Source organism: Falco punctatus, assembly GCF_963210335.1.
Source record: "Falco punctatus genome assembly, chromosome: 9".
In the NCBI taxonomy this organism is placed as follows: Eukaryota; Metazoa; Chordata; class Aves; order Falconiformes; family Falconidae; genus Falco; species Falco punctatus.
The window spans coordinates 53,757,013-53,776,551 of NC_137589.1; the positions used below are offsets into that span (position 1 = coordinate 53,757,013).

Consider the following 19,539-nt stretch of genomic DNA (forward strand, 5'->3'; position numbering starts at 1 on the left):
TGGCCCGGACCCGCGGAGCAGGGCCGGGCGCCGTGCGGGGAAGGGGCGCTCCCCGCGCCCCGAGGGCCGCCCGCCGGGCCCGCACCCCGCGAGAGGGCGCTGGCGGCGGCAGGCCGCTGCCCGGGAAGGCTGAAGTTTGAAAAAAGTGCCGGTTGCTGGCGGCGCCGGCCGCAGCAATGGCGTCGGGGACCCCGCAGGTGAGTGCCGCGCCCAGGGCTCGGAGGGGAGGCAGCGGGGCGGGCGGGGAGCGCCTGGCCTCAGGCGAGGGGGCTCGCAGGGGCGGAGGGGCCCCGTCTATCGTCCTGCCGGGAGGGCGCGGCTCCCCGCTCCGCCAGGAGCCCGCGGCCCCGGGGAGGGGAGTGGGGCCGCCGCTCGCTGTGGCCGCGGCCCGGGGCGGCGGGGGAGGCTGCGCGAGGCAGGTGGGGTCCCCTAAAGCTGCCTGCCGCTCCTCGCCTCAGGGAGCCGGGGGCCGGGCCAGGCTTGGTGCCCGCTGAGCGAACCCGCTCTGGGCATCGAGGAGGTGCGGGGGGCTCGGCGGCTGCTGCGGCTGGCGCGGGGCAGCCGGGGGCGGGCGGGCGGGCAGCCTCTGTGCTGGGAGAAACGGCCCTTTGTGGAACGGGTGCCGCGGCCGTTCCCTCCTCCCGTGAGGAGCGCGCAGGGCCGCCGGGGCGCCGCCTCGCCGCTGCAGCGCGGTGCTGCCGCGGGGGACGTGCCGAGGCGCCCTGGGGAGTCGGCGGGGAGGGCGGCCGCCGCCTCCGGCTCCTGGAACCGACAGATCACGGCGGCGCCGGCGGCCGGGCTGGGGCCGGGGCTGCCCCGGCTGCGCGGGGAGCCGAGCGCCGCGCTGTGGCCCGGGGGTGGGGTATCCCCGGGCTGCCCCGCGCCCACCCAGCGCGGGCCGGGCACCGCTGCCGTTCGCGCCCGTTCCGGAGCAGGCCAGGCGCTGGGGCACGGCACCGGTCTGGCGCAAGCGCTGGGTGAGCTCCGGCAGCCCCGCTACGAGTACCAAAAGCAGGCTGCTCTGGGTGTTTCTCTGCAAGCTGCAGACGTGTTTCGGGGTTGCGCTGGAGATGCACCCTGACGGGCTGACCCTCCCAGGGAGCCCGGAGCAGCAGCGGCACGGGCCCTGCCAGCGTCCTGACACAGCTCGGATTCCTGAGAATGCGAAATGGATCAACCCAAATGCGGGTTCAGCTTTCACGTCCTCCTCGATAACAGAATGTTTATCTTCCTGGTGCAAGCAGTGCCAGCGTTAGGGCACTCTGATCCATACAGGGGAAGAAGGACCCAGTAAAACATGCCACGCTTGCGTTCTAAATATATTTAGAAAATTAGCATGGTGCATTAACTGGTATTCAGACTAGCTTTTGGCAGCGTGATCTGGAGGACAATTGGCCTGAGAACTGCTCAGACGATACTTGTTCTCTGAATCGATACCCAGGTCTCCATATTCAGCACCCTTTGTCTGTATGACTTTTGTACCACTGCTCATTCCGTTTTTCTGAGCTGGTCTAGGGGGTGGATTGCTTACACCCGTTTGCTTAGTTTGGATAGAAAATAAATATGTATGCTTTTTCTAATTATTTAAATGAGAATTGCAACCAATGAATTCCTTCCAGTCACTTGCTACAGACTGGATAAAGAGCTTTCTGATTTTCCAGCTTACAGCTGGTAAAAGTTGCCTGTGACTCAGGAACTCCATGATTCAAGCTCTTCCTCACAAAACTTTGGATGTTTTTCAAAGCGCTGGCTTAGTTCCTGGCTTTACTAATTGGGCGAGAACTTCCTAGAACCAGGATGTTAAACTGAATCTTTTTGTTTTGTTACCAATATGAACAACTCCCGTTTTGGCTATGGTGTATCTGTTGCAGGCCCAGCCTGGTTTTAGGCCAACTTTAAAACAGATTATTTCATTTTCCTTCTTCTTCAGTTATTTTGTTGTTAGACTGAAATTGTAGCAAAAACTGATCAAGAATGGTTGGTTGGGTCTTTGGTTAAATACTTGTTCCTGTGTGAGCAGCGTAGGCTTTGGATGCGCAGCACACTGTTAAAGTGCAGTAATGTACACAAGTAACCCAAAACCAGTGTGGTTTATTGTTGGAAATGTGGTCAACTGATGAAAGAGTATGAAAGCAAGTCAGGATTCCCGAGTTCTGTCTTTAGTCACTGACACGCTGTGTGACATTAAGTTGGTTAGTGTAGTGGAGCTTGACTGTGTGGCCATTTCTTTTGCATGTAAACAGGGGTATGGCGAGTTATTTATGTTAGTTTATTAATACATTAGTTGCTTTAAATGCCTTAAAGCCACTCTTCCTGCTGAAGAGAGAAACAGAACCTCTTGCTTGGATCTCTTAGGGCAGGGGTCCTCAAACTATGGCCTGCGGGCCGGATACGACCCCCTAGGGTCCTCAATCCAGCCCCTGGTACTTACAGACCTGCCCCGCCCCCCCCCCCCCCGCCGGGGGCTGGGGGGGAAACTAAGCAGCCGCAGATGACTGCCTGCCACTTCATCCGTGCCGGCCCCCTGGTTAAAAAGACTGAGGACCCCTGTCTTAGGGTGTTAGGTGTAGCATTCTCATGGATAAAGCTTTTGCAGCTCCTCTCCGAGTCCAGTGCTTATTTGGTCAGTGAAATATACTGCTGCTGCCTATACTGCGTATGTCCTGAGTCTGCAAGCAGAGCATCTCTGTCCAGAGCTGTTGATGAGGCATATATGAGTAGAACTAGTAGTATTGAAAATTATGTAAAACAAAGCCCAGAGCAAGCTTGAATGCTGCTAATGCAACTCAAAATAATCAGTGTTTTAAAGTGGCATTACTGCCTGTAAATCACAAGCAGAACAGAAATTGAGACAACAGCCTGCTTACCTTTTTGGATACTGAAGGACGTTAAGATTACTTGTTTGCTTATTCATTTGTAGAAACAGCTGTAGGTCTTACATTTTTCTTCTTCAGGGCTAACAGCTGAGAGTTAATGCATGCTTATGACATTCCTAAAAAGCTCTGACAGGTTAGTTGAGACGTGTCTTTGGGCAGTCAGCACCAAGACATATTCAGCTAAAAATCTGTATCTACAACATCGTACTAGTAAAAGTTAATGCTAATCAGAACAAGGGAAAATACTAGCTGGGCTTTGATACTTGAAGAACAAAGATGTGTGTAGATATTAAATATCAAGGAGACAAGTAAGATGAAGGTTTTTCACCATTATGGTTTAAAACCAAACTAAGGCATGTCAGGATCAAAGTTGTGTTCTGTCCTCTGCAATTTAAATGTTGGTCTGGTCTTGAAACTTTGGTGAAAAGATTGGCTTTAGAATATGTGTGAACCAGTTTCTAAATGAAATGAAGGAGTGGAATGAAGGTATTGCTATATCGTGTGAATGGTTGAGCAGTGTTATCTCTGAAATCCTCTTGCCCAATGCTGCTTGATTACAGGGCAGCTGTCTCTTGCAGCTGGGCAATGGTGTGAACTTAATGGATCCAAGCTTCCAGCAAAAACTGGAGGGTGAGAAGGAACTACTTCGCCGCGCTATACAGAAGGAACTGAAGATTAAAGAGGGAGCAGAAAACCTGCGTAAAGCGACAACAGACAGAAAGAATCTTGCTCATATAGAGCATGTGCTGAAAGCTTCCAACCGAAAACTGGAGCAACTACATTGGGAACTTCAGGAGCTTAACGCAAGGATTGTAATAACAGACAAAGAGGAGAGTAAGGCAGGTAGGTCTTGGATCATGACTGACAGGAAAATTCTGTTACAGTGCTTCAATATTTATGTATATTGAATTGATATATCTTACAAGAGGGCTTACAAGTAGAAGGAGTTTCTTCCGCTGGTATTTAGCTGAAATGATCTGTGCAGTAAAAGGTTGAGAATGAGGCAGTAAAGGTGAAAGGAGGCAACATGAGGGATGAGCATAGGGAGAGGACCAGCTGAGAGCGCTGAGCATGGGCAATATTCAGGGTTGGGCTGTAGGCAGAACTGAAGAGATTTGAATAGAGTTTCTGGACAGTTGAACATCCAAATGTCCTACAGAATGAGTGAGTATAAAATTGGAAGAGTGCTTGTTAGGACGGGTTCATTGATAAACCAAGAAATATTTACGGATATGAGCTTGAGCTTCATTTGAAATGGTGTTTTGCAGTCAGTTTTGTAGACAAGACCTTTTTTTTACCTTATTTTATAGCCTAATCTTCTTTTATAGAGTCACCCGTTTATAACCCAGTGAAGTGACACCAGAAAAGATGACTAATGGTATTGATTGCATTGTTTGTGCAGATGGATCTGTATCTCCAGATCCTTGTCTCTGGGAAAGAAACCCAGACCCCATGGCAAGGAAGGTTGAAGCTCTGAAAAAGCAGCTGCATGTTGAAATGAAAGTGAAACAAGGAGCTGAGAACATGATCCAAATGTATTCAACGTCCAAGGTAAGCAGAAATAAGCGACCATTTGGGAACTTGGATTCCTGGATCAAAACCTGTATTTAAAGTCCATACACAAAACCTCTCTGATAATTGGTGTGTGAAAGAAATTAATTTGTGAAGCTTGCTTGACTGAATCCTAGCTCTGCATTTTGGTTCTCAGCATAGAGACAGCATGTCATGTTACTGTGCAGGACAACCAATACTGCACTTGTGCGTTAGACTTCCTGCAACATGTTACAGATTTCAAGAATTTAGCAGGAATCAGAAAGGAATTGGATGGCAGATGTTTCATTCGCCAAGAGCTTAATCCAGTCTGTATTTACTGGATGTTGTGAGAAAGGCTTTTCTGAAAGTGTAGTTTGTTCCACTTTGGCCCATGATGTGGTTGCCTGTGCCTTTTTCTGAAGCATGTGGTGGTGATCACTGTGAGCTGGGAGCTATCAGACCGTACAGACGGGCATAGTCTAGCAGTTTTGATCCTTTTGGCAGTTCTTACATGGCAAATGCTGATTGTGCTTCTGCTCTTGAGTGTTGCTTAGTAGTATTAATGACAGAGTTGGGAAACATGCTGTTTTAATTTAGCCATGTATTCTCATGTAGTCTCAGTGGAAAGTGCTAGGTACCTAGAGAGTAGCTTGTGTTATCGTTCTTGAACAGATGAACAACCCTTTGGAAGGATCCACCTCTCCCTACCAGCTACAGATTCTACATTACTTCTTTGGTCTAGGTGCTTAACTTAAGCTGGCTGAGTGCCTGCGTAGAGGCATCTGACCTCAGTGCTCATAGTGACTCTAGACTAGAGGCAGATTTGAGCCAGAGAAAAGCATCTCATAGGAAGTGACATGGTAGGACTGCTATCTCTAGAAAAACTGTTCCAAGCCTGGGAAGGTAGTAAGAGTGGTATAAGAGGTACATTTGGTCACTGACTTGAGGAACATTTAAAAAGCATTGGTATTGTGCACTTGAGTTGACGTGATGTTTTGATATCACTAGATTGTTTAGAATAGAGCACAGCATGTGGTATCTCTTTACCCGAGAAAAATTTTCAGAGGTTTACTGGTTTCATATGCATCCCATGTTTTGAGTTTGGCATTGTCCTATTTAAAAGTCAAAGGATAATAATAATAAAAAAAAAATATCCAAGCTTACTATGAAGCCTAATTCAGTAAGACCAGCAGTGTAAAAGGTTGTGATGTTTTTATGTGTTCGGAACCTCTGCTCACAAAACACTGTAAGCACAGTTAACCAGTGAACCACAAGGCTCAAGGTTTGGTATTAACTGGACATGTCCTTGACCTGTCCTTTCCCTCTACAAATGGAGACAGTATAAAAGTCCTTGATCCTCAGCGATGTCTCCTTTACATAACTGCTTACGTATGCCATTTCAGAATCATTTATGACCCTTCTTTTAGCTACCATCTCGTCACATCATATGTGAATACATCATCATAATCCATTTTTAATGAGCGTGGTTCTCTCTCTGCCTATGCTTTGCTTTTGGCAGGAGCGGAAGCTGCTGGCTACAGCACAGCAGATGCTTCAGGACAGCAAGACAAAGATTGAAATAATCCGCATGCACATTGTGAAAGTATCTCAGTCAACAGGAGGGATGGAAGATACAGTGGATCCAGCAGGTAAGGTGTTTTAAGTAACTGATACCACCCTGAACAGATACAGCCGAAGCCCTGAGATCCACGATACTCACTCAGTTTTCTTCCTCGCCATATTTTATCTTCCAAATGGGTAGTGAGGATGGGGACCACCATCAGTGCTTTGGAGCTGCGTATTGAGGAGCTGAGACATCACCTGCGCATTGAAGCTGCTGTAGCTGAGGGGGCAAAAAATGTGCTGAAGATCCTAGGAGGGAATCGGGTACAGGATCGCAAGTTTTTGGCTGAGGTAAACACTTGCTCGGGCTTTCCTCTCTCATCCTCTCAAGAGGATGGTTTCATGCCTCAGTGTTAGTGATTTAGCATGACTGAGTAGTTAACCAAGAGTTATTAATTTGGAAAGTTCCTGTCCATGTGTGAGGACAGACTGATTGGGTTCACTTTCCCTTCTAGGGATAACATTCCTCGCTTTGGTGAAATTTCTCAGGAAGGTCAGAAGTGACACTGATGGGGTATTTAGTATCTATGGGAAAATATTATGCCTTGTTCCTTTATTAGTAAGACGTTATCTGGCCATTTTTGAAACTTACTCTAGTAGTTCATAATGGATTAATAGTACCTGGACTGGGGCTGTACATTGAAAATTTCTGCCTGCTTTCCATTCTACTTCATATTGCTAGGCTCAGGGTCGTTTGCAAGAATCATCTCAGAAGATTGACCTGCTGCGTTTGTCCTTGGAACATCAACTTAGTGAGCTTTCTCCCGATCATCCGAAAAGAGCACTCATCAAGCAGGAACTGATAAATACTTCCTCCCTGGGAGCTCAGCATGGTGGCATCCAACCTACTTCAGTCATCAAATCTACAGCCCTTACAGGTATGTGAATCCTGCACAGCATGTTGTTGTGAGGAGGACAGAGGGAGAGATGAGTTGCATTTGTTCTCTTTGTAATGCTTCTTGTTATATGAACGTTTGGTTTTCTAGGAACTGGATTTATGTCTTCTAGGCTAGCCAGAGCTTTCTGTTTGTATGGATTTGCAGCCTGTTAATCTGGGGTAGATTTGAGCTATTAACCAAGAAATCACGAATCTAAGAAATTATTGGACCCCTGTGAGGACAGGCTGACTGGAATCACTTTATTGTTTACATAATAATATTCTTACTGTCCTAAAATTCCTCAGGAACACTGGAAGTGAGACTGATGGGGTGTCAGGATCTATTGGAAAATGTTCCCGGACGTTCCCGAATGACTAGTTCTTCTCCCATCTGTGGCAGCCCGAGTGATTTGAGGTCCCTTTCACGAACACGAGTTGGCTTGGGTATCCATGGTCGTAGTGTTGCAGGAAAGTACCTGCGGAGCGAAGAGCCATGTAGTGAGTATGGGGGCACTCCCTCTTGAATTGTGAGTGGTGTGTGGGAGCATGGGGGCTTCTCGTCACGGTACTAGATTAGCCTGGTGTGAGTGTCATTATAAGAAACCTGGTTTCTGCAAAACTGAAGAGAGAGAATAAATTGTGTTATACCTGGTGGTCCTAGTACTCTCCTGGAAATTACATTTGGTTGGGATATTCACTTTCATCATGAGAGATTTTCTTTGGTAAGAGATTGTAATCTATGTTTTCTCCTTTGTCCAGATGAGGTACTTGCTGTGCTCAAAGTGGACAATAAAGTGGTTGGCCAAACAAACTGGGGACTGGTTAATAACCAGGCATGGGACCAGAGCTTTGTCATTGAGCTAGACCGGGTAAGTCTGCCCCAGGTTCCCTGTGTTGTGTTTGGTTTTCCATTTCAACTTACCTGATTTGCTCATTTAGCTGCCATCCCACTTGATTCAACTCTATATTGCTGCTGTCCCTATGTCCTTTTATGTGTCAGTTATCTTAGCCTTCTCCTGAAGGCAGTGCATCTCTGGCAGAGCCTGAACAGCATCTGTTGTCCTGCTCTTCTTATCTGAGCAGTTTTATTTCATCTTACCAGCAAAGTGGCTCTCAGGAATTTCTGAAACGGAGAGCCAAGACAGCCATCTCCAAGAGGGTCCGTGGCTAAGAAGAGCTGAAAACATCAGAGAAAGCAGGGAACAGAAGGATTAAAGAAGTTTCTTAGGCACGCTATTTAGTTTACTGATTTTTTTTATTTTTACAACAGCATGTGCATGCCATTTCCAGAGCATGGGGCAGTATGTAACTCTTCTGTTTGTTGTTTTTTTTTCTCCCCCACCACTCCCCCATCCCACCAGTCTCGTGAGCTAGAAATTGCAATTTATTGGAGAGACTGGAGAGAACTATGTGCGGTGAAGTTTTTACGTTTGGATGATTTCCTTGATAACGAACGTCACGGGATGTGTCTCTCACTCGAACCCCAAGGAATGCTTTTTGCAGAGGTATAAATGTAAGCTTTGTTTCTTTTTGAGAGAACTCTTGTCTGTTTAGGGTGCCTGCCCTACAAGCAGTTGTCCAACCCAGAATACAAGGAATGGAAGGAGCAATAGTCTAGAAGGGTAGAATGACACCCGAAATCCTTTTGCATCAGTATCACACATAAGAATAAGGAACAACATGATATAATAGATGTACACATGCCATAGCCCAGGGTGACTCTTCAGCTGCTCTCCTGTAATTATATATGTGTGTGTGTGCTGTGTAATCCGTTGGTTTTTATTTGCTTTCATTATGAGTCATCAGTGACACTTTAATTAAACATATGGCTTAATGGTCAGAATTGAATCACAGAGACTCTAGAATGCGATATCCAAATTCCCTCTGGGTATGCTTATTTAATCATCTTTCTGAGGCTAATAATAGTTTGAAGTACTATCAATGAAGAGATCACCCAGATAATCCCTTAACAGCTGCAGTACTTTCTCCTTTGTGTTGGGATGAAAGTTCCTCTGGCTATCTTTCCAAAAGTAGGATCTTAACCTTATGTACCAAAATTTGCCTTCTCTCCTTGCCACTTTGGATTTTTGTGGGTTTGTTTTGTGAGGGTTTTTGGTTTTTTTGGTTTTTTACTTCTCTACCACAGAGTATTACTTTTTTTTACCCTACAGATGGATGTGTTCTTTATGCATGGCTTTACAAATTAGATTCACTTTGTTTGGGATACAAATTGGTCTTAATTCTGGGGGTTTTCTGCATTTCAGGTAGCAGAAAATGCAAACATCTAAAACCATAGTTGAAGTAACAGGTATTTAGAGGGTGAAGCTAGAATAATGCAGTCTGGAGTCTATGGGAGTGACTCCTAACTTACCATGCAGATGGGAATGGAGAGTTTGACGAGGGAGCAGGCATGTGTGAAAGTTTGTGTTCACAGCATAAATGAAGAATCCTGACAAACCCCTTTTGCTTCTCTGACAGGTGATGTTCAGTAATCCCGTCATTGAGAGGAAGCCAAAACTGCAGCGACAGAAACGCATTTTCCCCAAACAGAAAGGTGAGCTGCTACAGAACTGGCTACTTACTCTCTCAGGTGTGTAGGTGAGGGCAGGGGTTTGCACAGGCAGGCTGGCATGCACTGCTATCCCATTCAGTTTGTGAAATATTAAAATGCTTGCTAATTACTGTGTGTAAGTAGGTAGGTTTTATTAGAACATGAAAGTTTCTTTGGTCAAAAAAAGTGCAGCATGGTGTTTCTATTCACAATTAACATTGTTATGAAGGTATAATTCCTAGTCATTTAACAGACTTCTTAGCAAGATCCAGGACTCAAGCTGTACTAATTTAACTAGCAATGTGTTTACTGATGAACAGGTATTGGAAGGTTTTCTGGAAAACTCTGAATTATAGAAGACTGTAGCATGAACAGGCTACTGATTATCTGTCAGATCTCTAGAGCTAGCATCTCAGATCAATAGTTTAGGGACTGGAATACTTTCAAACTATCTTTTTCGCCTGCAAATTCTTTTTGTGAAGCTGAGTAAGGTAGGATTTTACGTACTGAGAAGTCCTGGCAGTGGGGATAAATGAGATTTTATGTTTATATTCTTCAGGAAATAATACAAATAATGAAAACATCCCAAATGTTTCACTCTTTTAAAACAGTTTCAGAAACTTTCTATGAACAGGCTGCATGATTAAAATGCAGTGTTGAAATAGAAGAAAACCTGATTTAAAATAAAATAAATTTTTAATGTTTTATGCAATTACCACTTGAGTATTGTTACGGTATTTTATGGAGCTGAACTTAGGGGAAACAGTAGGTCTGTTTCATCATTATCTTTATTAAACTTTCTTCCCTGGAAAAAAACCCATTCACCCTAGGGTGGGCTACCTTTTTTTGAGTAACCCGCAGGTGTTTGGGTGGAAACAATGATGAAATGGTACAGGAGATTATAGTTTGTGCGTTGTCATCTCACTGGTGTTTTGACCCTGACTCCTCCAGGGAAGGAATTTCTCCGAGCTCCTCAAATGAACATGAATGTTGCTGCTTGGGGTCGATTGATGATGAGTTTCCTCCCTCCATGTAGTTCCATGAGCACCCTGAGTCCCCCACTTCATGATCCTGTGCACACAGACTTCTCTCCGGTTCCCCTGCAAAGTCACGTTGACTCAGTTTCCAAACTGAGTAGGTAAGTCATATTCTGAGTGTTGCTGGATAGCACTCTGGAACAGATTGTAGGATAGAACTTAACATTCTGTTGCACCTTACTAAGGTGGAGGAAGATACTGATGAGAAAAATATCTGTGGAACTTAATTCAGGGCTTTAAGAAAAGCCAATGGTGCCTGAAATGATGTGGTTTTAAGTGGGGTGTTCAATACACTGTGACTAGCCCTGGTTTAGTGTTAGCAGTCGGACTGATTTTCAGAATTGCTGTCCTGACAAGCAGTGAGTGTGTTCCAGAGCCAAGGGAACTTCAGCAGCTTTCTTTTTCCTCTGCAGTAAGATCCGTGGCCATGACAGTGGTTGCAAACAGTGATACAAAAAAAAACCCTCACCCAAAAGCAGATTTTCAAAAGTTATTTTATATACACAGAAAGACGTGCTGTAAAGGAAAGAGAATCCCCCTCATCAAATGTCTTCACCAATATAGTAACTAAAGTCTATGCAAGGTCACAATGTGATTGTTGTGGTAAAAATGCGCTCTTCTTTCATGAGGTTACATGTACGCCAACCACTAGCATAGTGTAGCACTCAAAAGGTAGGTAGCTAAGCGTTTAAATACGCTGTGGTAATCTCCTTCAATTTTGTCTTACCAATGCAGCGACTTTCCTGTGGCTAAGCTTACCGTTCCTGATGAAGCTCCACCCAAGCCTCCACGCCTTTTTCTGATGGCCAACTCCAAAGAATCAACACTGTCTCCTGCAGATTCTCCGGTAATCATCTAGGCTAACAGGGAGGCTTTTCTTTGTTGGTTGGTATCTTTTAAGGCTCAGTTCTTATTTATTACTGGAGAAATTAACTATACTTTAGGCAGGTGCCTCCTCATTAGCTAGCTGATCTCCGGTGATTCAGAATTTGTGGTTTGTGTTGCATCTCATCATGCAAAGAGTGCTGCATATCTCTTCCCGCCCCACCTCCCCGTTCTTTTTTGTTCTGTTTTTTTAAAATTATAAGTTGCTTTTCTTGGAGAACCAAAATGGGAGGTAGGTCAGCATTGCAAGTTCAGGGCAAGAATACAGAACAGATGACTGCACAGGAAAGCAAGGAAGGAGGGTCAGCAGGCTTTTAGGACCAGATGAAATTCTTTGTCATTAAAGAAACTGGGCAAAGCCAAGAAGAGCTCTACTTTTCTGACAGGAAGCAGCAGGAAAATTGCTTTGAGTAGTATAATGGTTAATGACCTGTGTTCTGCCACACGTTACCCTTTCTCATGTGGCTTTGGTGACACAGGAAACTGCGTTCTTTGATCATTGTGAGTCTTTTGGGGACATGGGATGCCTTTTTTCTAGAAAGGAAATGTTTTATCCTAGACTTTTAGAAGTGTTTGTTTTCAGGAGTTTGAACGTATCAAAAAATATTGTACGTGGGAATAGTTTTGTGTGACCACAGACAATCTGCTTTCAAACTGCTTCGCCCCAAGCAGAGGCGATGACCAACTGCAAGAACTTGTTTGTGGTTATGCTGGATCATGACAGAGAAGAAAATTTGGCCGTGGGTGTTCAGGTCTGACTTGGTGATTCCAGAGGATGACACACTGTAATCTTCTTTCTGTTCCTAGTGTCTGAAGAGGCTGCATGTTGAGAAGTCTTGCGGCTCTGCTATGACAGAATTTCCAATCCTGGCATCTCCAAGGTAACTATAGACAGCATGGGCTGTCTTGGATCACAGATTAAAGAGGCACTGCACTGAAATTTTGAGCATGCAGTCTAAAATTCTGCTCCGGGTATGCTTTGGTTTCTCAGCAGCAGACTCTTGGTGCTGAGTGCAGACAATACCGTGACAAGTCTGCTCTGAATTTTGCTTGTCCAAATGTCTGCTGCACCTTTATCTGTTTATTAACCCCAATACTTAGCCTATTGATAGACTGTACACTACAGTGTAATAGATGATTTTACATTTTACTAAAGTGACTTAATTGTCTTCAGGTGTTTGCTTGTGTTGGAAGTTTTATGGTGTAGCATATTTAGATGTGTCTGCATCCTAAGTAATACATTTCAGAAACACTTTTGGCATCCCTCACACTGTTTCTATTGATATGCAGGATACATTACCTTTCATTATGTAGGGAAGCATTAAATAGTAACTTGTTGATAGTCTATGGCAGTTTTATGTACACGATTTGTATGTAACAAGGATACACAGCAGTAAAGATACCAAATTAAAAAAAAAATACTACTGTTGAACAAATATTGACTGAAAAAGCACAAATAGCAAAATCTAAGCTGATCTTGCAGTTCAGATCATAGAATTACATTCATAATTTTATCATCACTTTTGAGGGGGTCCCATCTTCAAAACCACGCAGTCAGGATACAGTCAGGAACCCTACCTGCCTTCTCTCAGAGAAGGCTGAGGAGGGAGTTGAGTCCTTCATGAGTAGGTACTTAGCCCTTCATTTCATTTACTGGAAGAGTTCGGAGTGTCTGCTGTCTTTTAAAGATGATCCTGGACCGAAGTGTTTGGGGTGTGGGTTGTTTGTTGATTTTGTTGTTTTGTTTTGGTATTTTTTTAGTTATTTCCAAGCAATTCTGCAGCTTTGGTTTCCTTGGTAACACCTTGTGGCTGACATAACGTTCTATAGCATCTCTTTATTCAGCTACTTTTTTACCAGCAACATCTTACGTCTGTTGTCTCACTGTGTTTTGTTTCCAATTCCTGTTTGAGAACTTCGGTTCTCCTTACGCTGTTGTCCTACTAGCACTTGATATACGTGTTCATGTTTGATTAACACAATTGCTCTTCAGTCTGCCAAAAGGATTGTTGGCATAACTGGATTTTACTGCTCCAGGGGTAGGGGTGGAGGGGAACTGATGCTGTTATGGGAAGTAACAGAGAGAGTAAGCCTTGCAGAGTCAGTATTATTGCTCCTGTTGCCAGTACAGATGAAGTCAGACTGCTGCCATTGGGAGCAGTTTCTTCACCTTATGGTTAGCTGCTCCTTTCTTCCATGGCAGAACAGCAGCAGCAAGCCTAATTTTTCAGGATTTCCGCTTAGGCAAGGTGTGGTTGACACAGCTGTTTGCTTTTCCTTTTGCTGTACAGAGCTTCTTCCCCTAACACTAATACATGCTCCTTTGTTATCTGTTTATGCATCTTTTGGGTATCGTCTCAGCAATTCTTCTTTGTCTGCAGGAAAAGGACAGTTCAGCTTGAGGATTTTCACTGCATTGCTATGTTGGGACGTGGCCACTTTGGGAAGGTAGTGTAGAAGTGTACACTTTGTGGAAGGGGGCACTAGGACTGTGATTGTGAAGATGGGCCTCTGCCTCAGTCTGAATAGAAATGTTGCAGTACAGAAGAGATTTGTTGCAACGCAGATATGTGACACAAACCCAGCCCAACCACACAAGCAGATGATAATTGTCGTTAACAGTCGAAACTCTGGAAGATTTGTGGCCTCAAAGCCTGGAGAAAACCATCCTGGGAGTGCTAAGTCATTTCATAAAGCACACAATTACCATTCCTTTCATTATCATGGTGGTTACTAGTGGAATAGCTCCCTTCCCAAAAACTGTGTGCAGTTGCTTGCTGTGAGCGCTCTGAGGTGCTCACAAACAGCACTGGGCCAGCTGTGATAGTGCTGTTTGTGAGAATATAACTTACACTGACATTCTCCTGGACTGCTGCAGCACAAGGAGCAGTAAAAACGTGCTCCATTTTTGGAGTTACTTGAGCTCTTGAGCTTGGTTTTGAGAATGACTAGAGTGGTTGGAAATTTTGTCAATGGGAGTTGAAGCAATCTGATAGGGAAATAATAGATTTGTTTGAAGTACAGCTTTTCTGTTGTCTTTCAGGTACTGCTGGCCCAATACAAGGCAACTGGGAAGCTGTATGCTATCAAAGCCTTGAAGAAAAAAGATATTATTAGGAGAGATGAAATTGATAGGTGAGCTTTGTTTAGCGATGGTACTGTTTCCAGATGCTACACTAACACACCTGTAATCAAATGTGAGTAGGTATGATGTGTACTGGTCATGGCACTATTAAGGTTAAATGTGACCTTAAGGCTTGGGTAACTAACATCAGGCACAAGGGAACTTGTAACAGTGATGCTTTCTAGCTTCTGGTAGAATAACACCTGAAGAACACTCTGAAACACTGGAAGTATGCAAGATAAATACCGTATTAGCCCTCGGTTTTTATTTCTCAAACTTAAGATGTAAAGATTTTCTTCTTCATCCTGTCTTTCTCAAAACAGGCTTTTCTGCCAAGTTCTAACATTGACGTTTTCGTTCTTTGAATCCTGGCAGCTTGAACTGTGAGAAGCGAATATTTGAAGTGGTCAATTCTTCTGATCATCCATTCCTTGTGAACATGTTTGCGTGTTTCCAGACACCTCATCATGCTTGTTTTGTGATGGAATATACTCCGGGTGGTGATCTTATGATGCGCATACATGAAGATATCTTTCCGGAACATATGGCACAGTGAGTTAGAATTAGTCTGGTTTCCAGGCACTATAAATTTTTAACTTGATTCTTGTATATATTTCCTGATAACTGTTTCTCTCTTTTAGGTTTTATACAGCCTGCGTAGTCTTGGGGCTCCAGTTCTTGCACGAGAAGAAAATTGTTTATAGGTAATGCAGCGAGGAATCATGCATAAGACAGTTCAGCAACTTGAAAGTTTGTTTGTCCTGTAGTGTCTGGAGCTCACTGTCTTGCTGGGGTTTCTAATCTTTCTGTCTGTCTTTATTTTCCCCATCGGCTGTTTTTATCAGCTTGTTCATCGTGCTTACAGTAAAGAAAGTCATCTAGAAGCTATTCATCTGACATGTTGCAGGTGATTAATCCTCTGTGACCTGTCAATGCATTCTAGGGGTCACCTGTAAGTCACTGCTTTCTTTTTTACTGTGATAGTCAAGTAATTTGTCACACTGTTGTGGGATGCTCTTTTTCCAGATGAATAAGCCCCACGCAGCTCCAAGCTGCTTTGTGAGTCTGTCATTAAGAGGAAAATATCAATACATTAAGGGGAATCTTCCAAGTAACACATGATTTTAAACCAAATGTGGACTTCACTCAATTTAGCTTTTATTATCTTCATTAACATCTAGTTTCTGCCTCTTGCAAAGCAAGATGTTGGGTGGCAATCCTCAGACTTCACCTACCATTTTCTTTCCTCTCCTTTGCCTGCAGGGACCTGAAATTGGATAATCTTCTTTTAGACGCAGAAGGATTTGTGAAGATTGCAGATTTTGGATTGTGTAAGGAAGGTGAGTGACTTTGGTGAAGCTGAAATTGAACCAGTTTAGGATCTGGGATTTAGTAATGTGTTCACAAATACAGGTGCTGACACGGTTGTGGGTAACTTGTATTCATCTCCATCTTAAAAATAAAACAAAACCCACCAAAAGCAAAACAAAAAAACCCTACAAACCAAACAACAAAACCCCCTCACCTTTCTGGCCATGATGAACTTGGAAAGAGTACTTTGTCCTTTAATCTTCAGGAAAGTTATGAAGGAGTTCACAACATGTTTGTTTGTTCAAAAGAGCCAGAATATAGGATACTACAAAATGTGTGCTTGAGTGAATGAACAACGGAATCTGCAGGGAGTTTCCTTGGTTTTTCTGTTTATTTAAGCATTGTCTGTGTATTTCTTATTTGGAGTTGTTAGGGGCCTCAGGTTTCGTACTTCCTATTTGACATTTACAGCCATTGAAGAGAACCTTTGCCCCGTTAGCAGCATTTGACTATCGTGATAAACTCTGGCTTTCAGAAGGTGAGGCTGCGTGTGATCCATTTGGCAATGTGTGCTGGACATTTACCAAAGTGTTTTTTCCTACAGGAATAGGTTTTGGAGACCGCACAAACACCTTCTGTGGCACCCCTGAATTTCTGGCTCCAGAAGTCCTGACCGACATCTCTTACACTCGGGCAGTAGACTGGTGGGGACTGGGCGTACTCATTTATGAGATGCTTGTTGGCGAGGTAAGGCCATCTTTCTCCAAGAAAGTCGGTTTCCAAGAAAGAACAAGACTGTTCTCCCTGAGCAGTCTTGAGGAGCATAGCACCCGACCACCTGAGATAAAATTTTGCTGAATGTAGACAACTATTTATTAGTAATTAAATTACATTTTTCTCATTCATAGTGCTTGCCAAATACTAGTTAATCCATACAGCCCTCCACTGTTCTCATCTCTATTTAATAGTAAGGAATGAGTGCTATATGTATTAAATAATAATATATCACAATTGCAGTCACCATTCCCTGGAGATGATGAGGAAGAAGTCTTTGACAGTATTGTCAACGATGAAGTCCGGTATCCACGATTCCTTTCATCTGAGGCACTTTCTATAATCCGTAAGGTAATGGGTTTGATGGGTCTCTGGGAGCCTGAGGAATCTGCGTTTACTGCATGAGTGGATCCAGAGGGGACTCTGTTAGGACCGATAACATTTATGTGCGTAACCTGGAGCTGCCTACGCGTACTAAGGAAATACTGAAGATTTACACATATTTTTCCTTGACTTCTCTTTATATAAGTGTTATTCTTTTGTCTAAGGGTGACTAAGCAGACTTCTTATTGAGGTCTGTTGCTGCTAAGTCTGAAATGGAGAAGTGTTGAGTCAGGGGCAGGAATGTCTGAGTCGTTCAGTGGGGATGGCTTGATTTGGTTTTTTGAATTGTGACGCGGTAGTCACAGGTGCACAATTAAGATGAGATGCTTCATGCGGTTTATAGCGGGTATCTCATTGATGTTGGCAAGTTGTTTACAAGGAACTAGGTCTGAGCTATTACTAGCAGATTATGACCTTGCTGCAAAGTGAGAATGAGAAGATACTGAGGGGTCAGTCCATCTCCTTTCTTGTTTTTCTCTCTGGAACATTATTTCTGTTCTTCCTTGTTCCCGTTGTTTAATTTTGAACTGATATTTCCTGCAGCTTCTTCGGAAATGTCCAGAGCGCAGACTGGGAGCAGGGGAAAAAGATGCAGAAGAGATTAAAATCCAGGCCTTTTTTAAGGTAGGAGCTCACTTAACCCCTCCCCCTCATGTTAGAGCAGAGATTGATATGCTTCCTGTTGGTACTGAGGCATGTTTCCATGAGTTATCGGTGAGATCTTAGTGGTGGCTTCTGTTGCACCTTATTGCTCTAGTCAGGAATATGTGTTTCAATTCGTGTTTGAAATTACATCCCCCGTGTCATAAAGCACATTTTCTGGGACCCGTAAGTTTCCAGAGCCAGTTTGTCGTTTCTGATTGTCCTGCTTCTATGTACAAATATACCTACCTTTTGAACCATCAACAAATATCCCTTCTTAAATCAAACTGCACCAGTCAAAGATGCTGTCTGGTGACGACCGTGACCACCAGTCGGTCTATTTGATGGCACCTGCATTTGCAGGATGTACGTGAATCCTAAGAGAAGTTGAGGTTAGAGACACATTTGCTTTGGGTCAAGGGTACACACCTACTCCAGGCAGCAGGGTCACCATTCCGCCTTGTCAGTACCCGTCTGCCAGAAGCTGTCGGCCTTATGGCCCCTGGCTGGCTTTGCGCCGGAGGCAGAGAACTTGGACATCAGCAGAAATTGCTGGGAAGTCCACAGATCCACTTGGCCACAGCTGCACTTTTTGGGTTTGTCCCTCCTATGTACAGTTTGATCTATCCTTTTGTTTCTTGGTATTTTGAAGAACAGCCTTAGACTGTACGGGATCTCTGTACTACCTGGCCTGCGCAGACTGTGCTGTTGTGCTGTTTGTTTTGAGCATTTTTTCAGTTCTCTGCCTTCCCGCCCCGCCCCCCCCCCCCTTTTTTTTTTTTTTTGTGAATTAGTAATAAAAAGACATGTTGCAAATGATCTGGAAGGGAGGCTGTAATCTCCCTCTTGCTTTCACATTTCATAATTGTCAATCTGGCCTGTTCACTTCCATCTCTTACAGGAAATTGATTGGGATGCCCTGTTTGCCAGGACTCTGAAGCCCCCTTTTGTGCCCACTTTAAGAGATCCCACCGACATTAGCAATTTTGATGAAGAGTTCACATCACAAAAGCCAATCCTTACTCCTCCAGAGGAGGTTGCTCTTCTAACCCATAAGGAGCAGACTGTCTTCAAGGACTTTGACTTTGTCTCCAGACACCTTTTAGAAGTTTGATTCCTGTGCTGTAAGAAACATGAACAGATTGTTACCACCTTGAGAGAGCGTAGAGAGGACTTGGCATGGGCAATGGAAAAGTCAACAGAATTCATAGAACTGGTAGTGCTGATGACCCCGGGATGAGAGTGCCCTGCAAGCTCAGTTAACCTGCTGTGGTTTTCTCAGCCTCGTTTGTCAGAGGGATACTGGATATCAGTTATCTGTAAGGAGTAATTTGTGTTTGACAGGATGTATCTTTTGCTGCATTGAATATAGACGGAAATTTGAAATTTAAGTGGAACTTAGAGAAATCAAATAATCTCCGCAACCCAGGTTACTCTTTGCAAAAAGCCTAAGTAGGTAGCACGGCTTTTTAAAGTTGCATAGTAGCAGGGGGAATGGACGCTGCTCACCTCTTTTCTAGAAAAGATACGCAGCATTCCCTGTTTGTAACAATTTTATGCCCGTTTCCAGTTATAACTATGTGCATGCCAGAGAAGGAATGGATTTTAACGCTACCAAGACAATGATGTTTGGGTTTGATAATGATCCAAGTGACTTATCTTAAGGAAAAGGAGTCTCTCTCTACTTTTGAGGATGCTGAAACTTAGCTGTTGTTTTTAATGATATAAAACCACCACAGCTTTGCACATGCTTTTTTATTATTATTATTAATAAAAGATACCTTTCCTTATAATGAAATTTCAGCTTTTCATCTCTTTCGTGTTAGCTGAATGTTACAGATCAGAGCTAGCCACATTCTGCTCAACAGGCAGGATTTTATTTGTGAATGTCAATAGCATATTTTCTTCCTTCCTTCTCACTC

The 19,539-nt window shown here is 44.0% G+C and overlaps 1 protein-coding gene across 2 annotated transcripts; it reads left to right on the forward strand.

The window, feature by feature from the left end:
• Positions 1-9: 9 nt before the first annotated feature.
• On the forward strand, positions 10-19,413 carry PKN3 (protein kinase N3). Of its 2 annotated transcripts, none has more exons than XM_080402583.1 (22): positions 10-197; positions 3,437-3,719; positions 4,279-4,427; positions 5,929-6,058; positions 6,172-6,323; positions 6,715-6,910; positions 7,216-7,407; positions 7,669-7,778; positions 8,271-8,414; positions 9,388-9,463; positions 10,412-10,598; positions 11,233-11,344; positions 12,190-12,263; positions 13,764-13,830; positions 14,426-14,517; positions 14,882-15,058; positions 15,148-15,210; positions 15,770-15,846; positions 16,422-16,564; positions 16,835-16,942; positions 17,519-17,599; positions 18,519-19,413. In XM_080402583.1, the coding sequence occupies exons 1-22, from the start codon at positions 177-179 to the stop codon at positions 18,729-18,731; spliced, it is 2,847 nt and encodes a 948-aa protein (XP_080258709.1). In that variant the 5' UTR covers positions 10-176; the 3' UTR covers positions 18,732-19,413. The 2 variants fall into 2 exon arrangements, with proteins under 2 accessions (XP_080258709.1, XP_080258710.1); XM_080402584.1 differs by having other exon boundaries at positions 3,455-3,719.
• Positions 19,414-19,539: the final 126 nt, after the last annotated feature.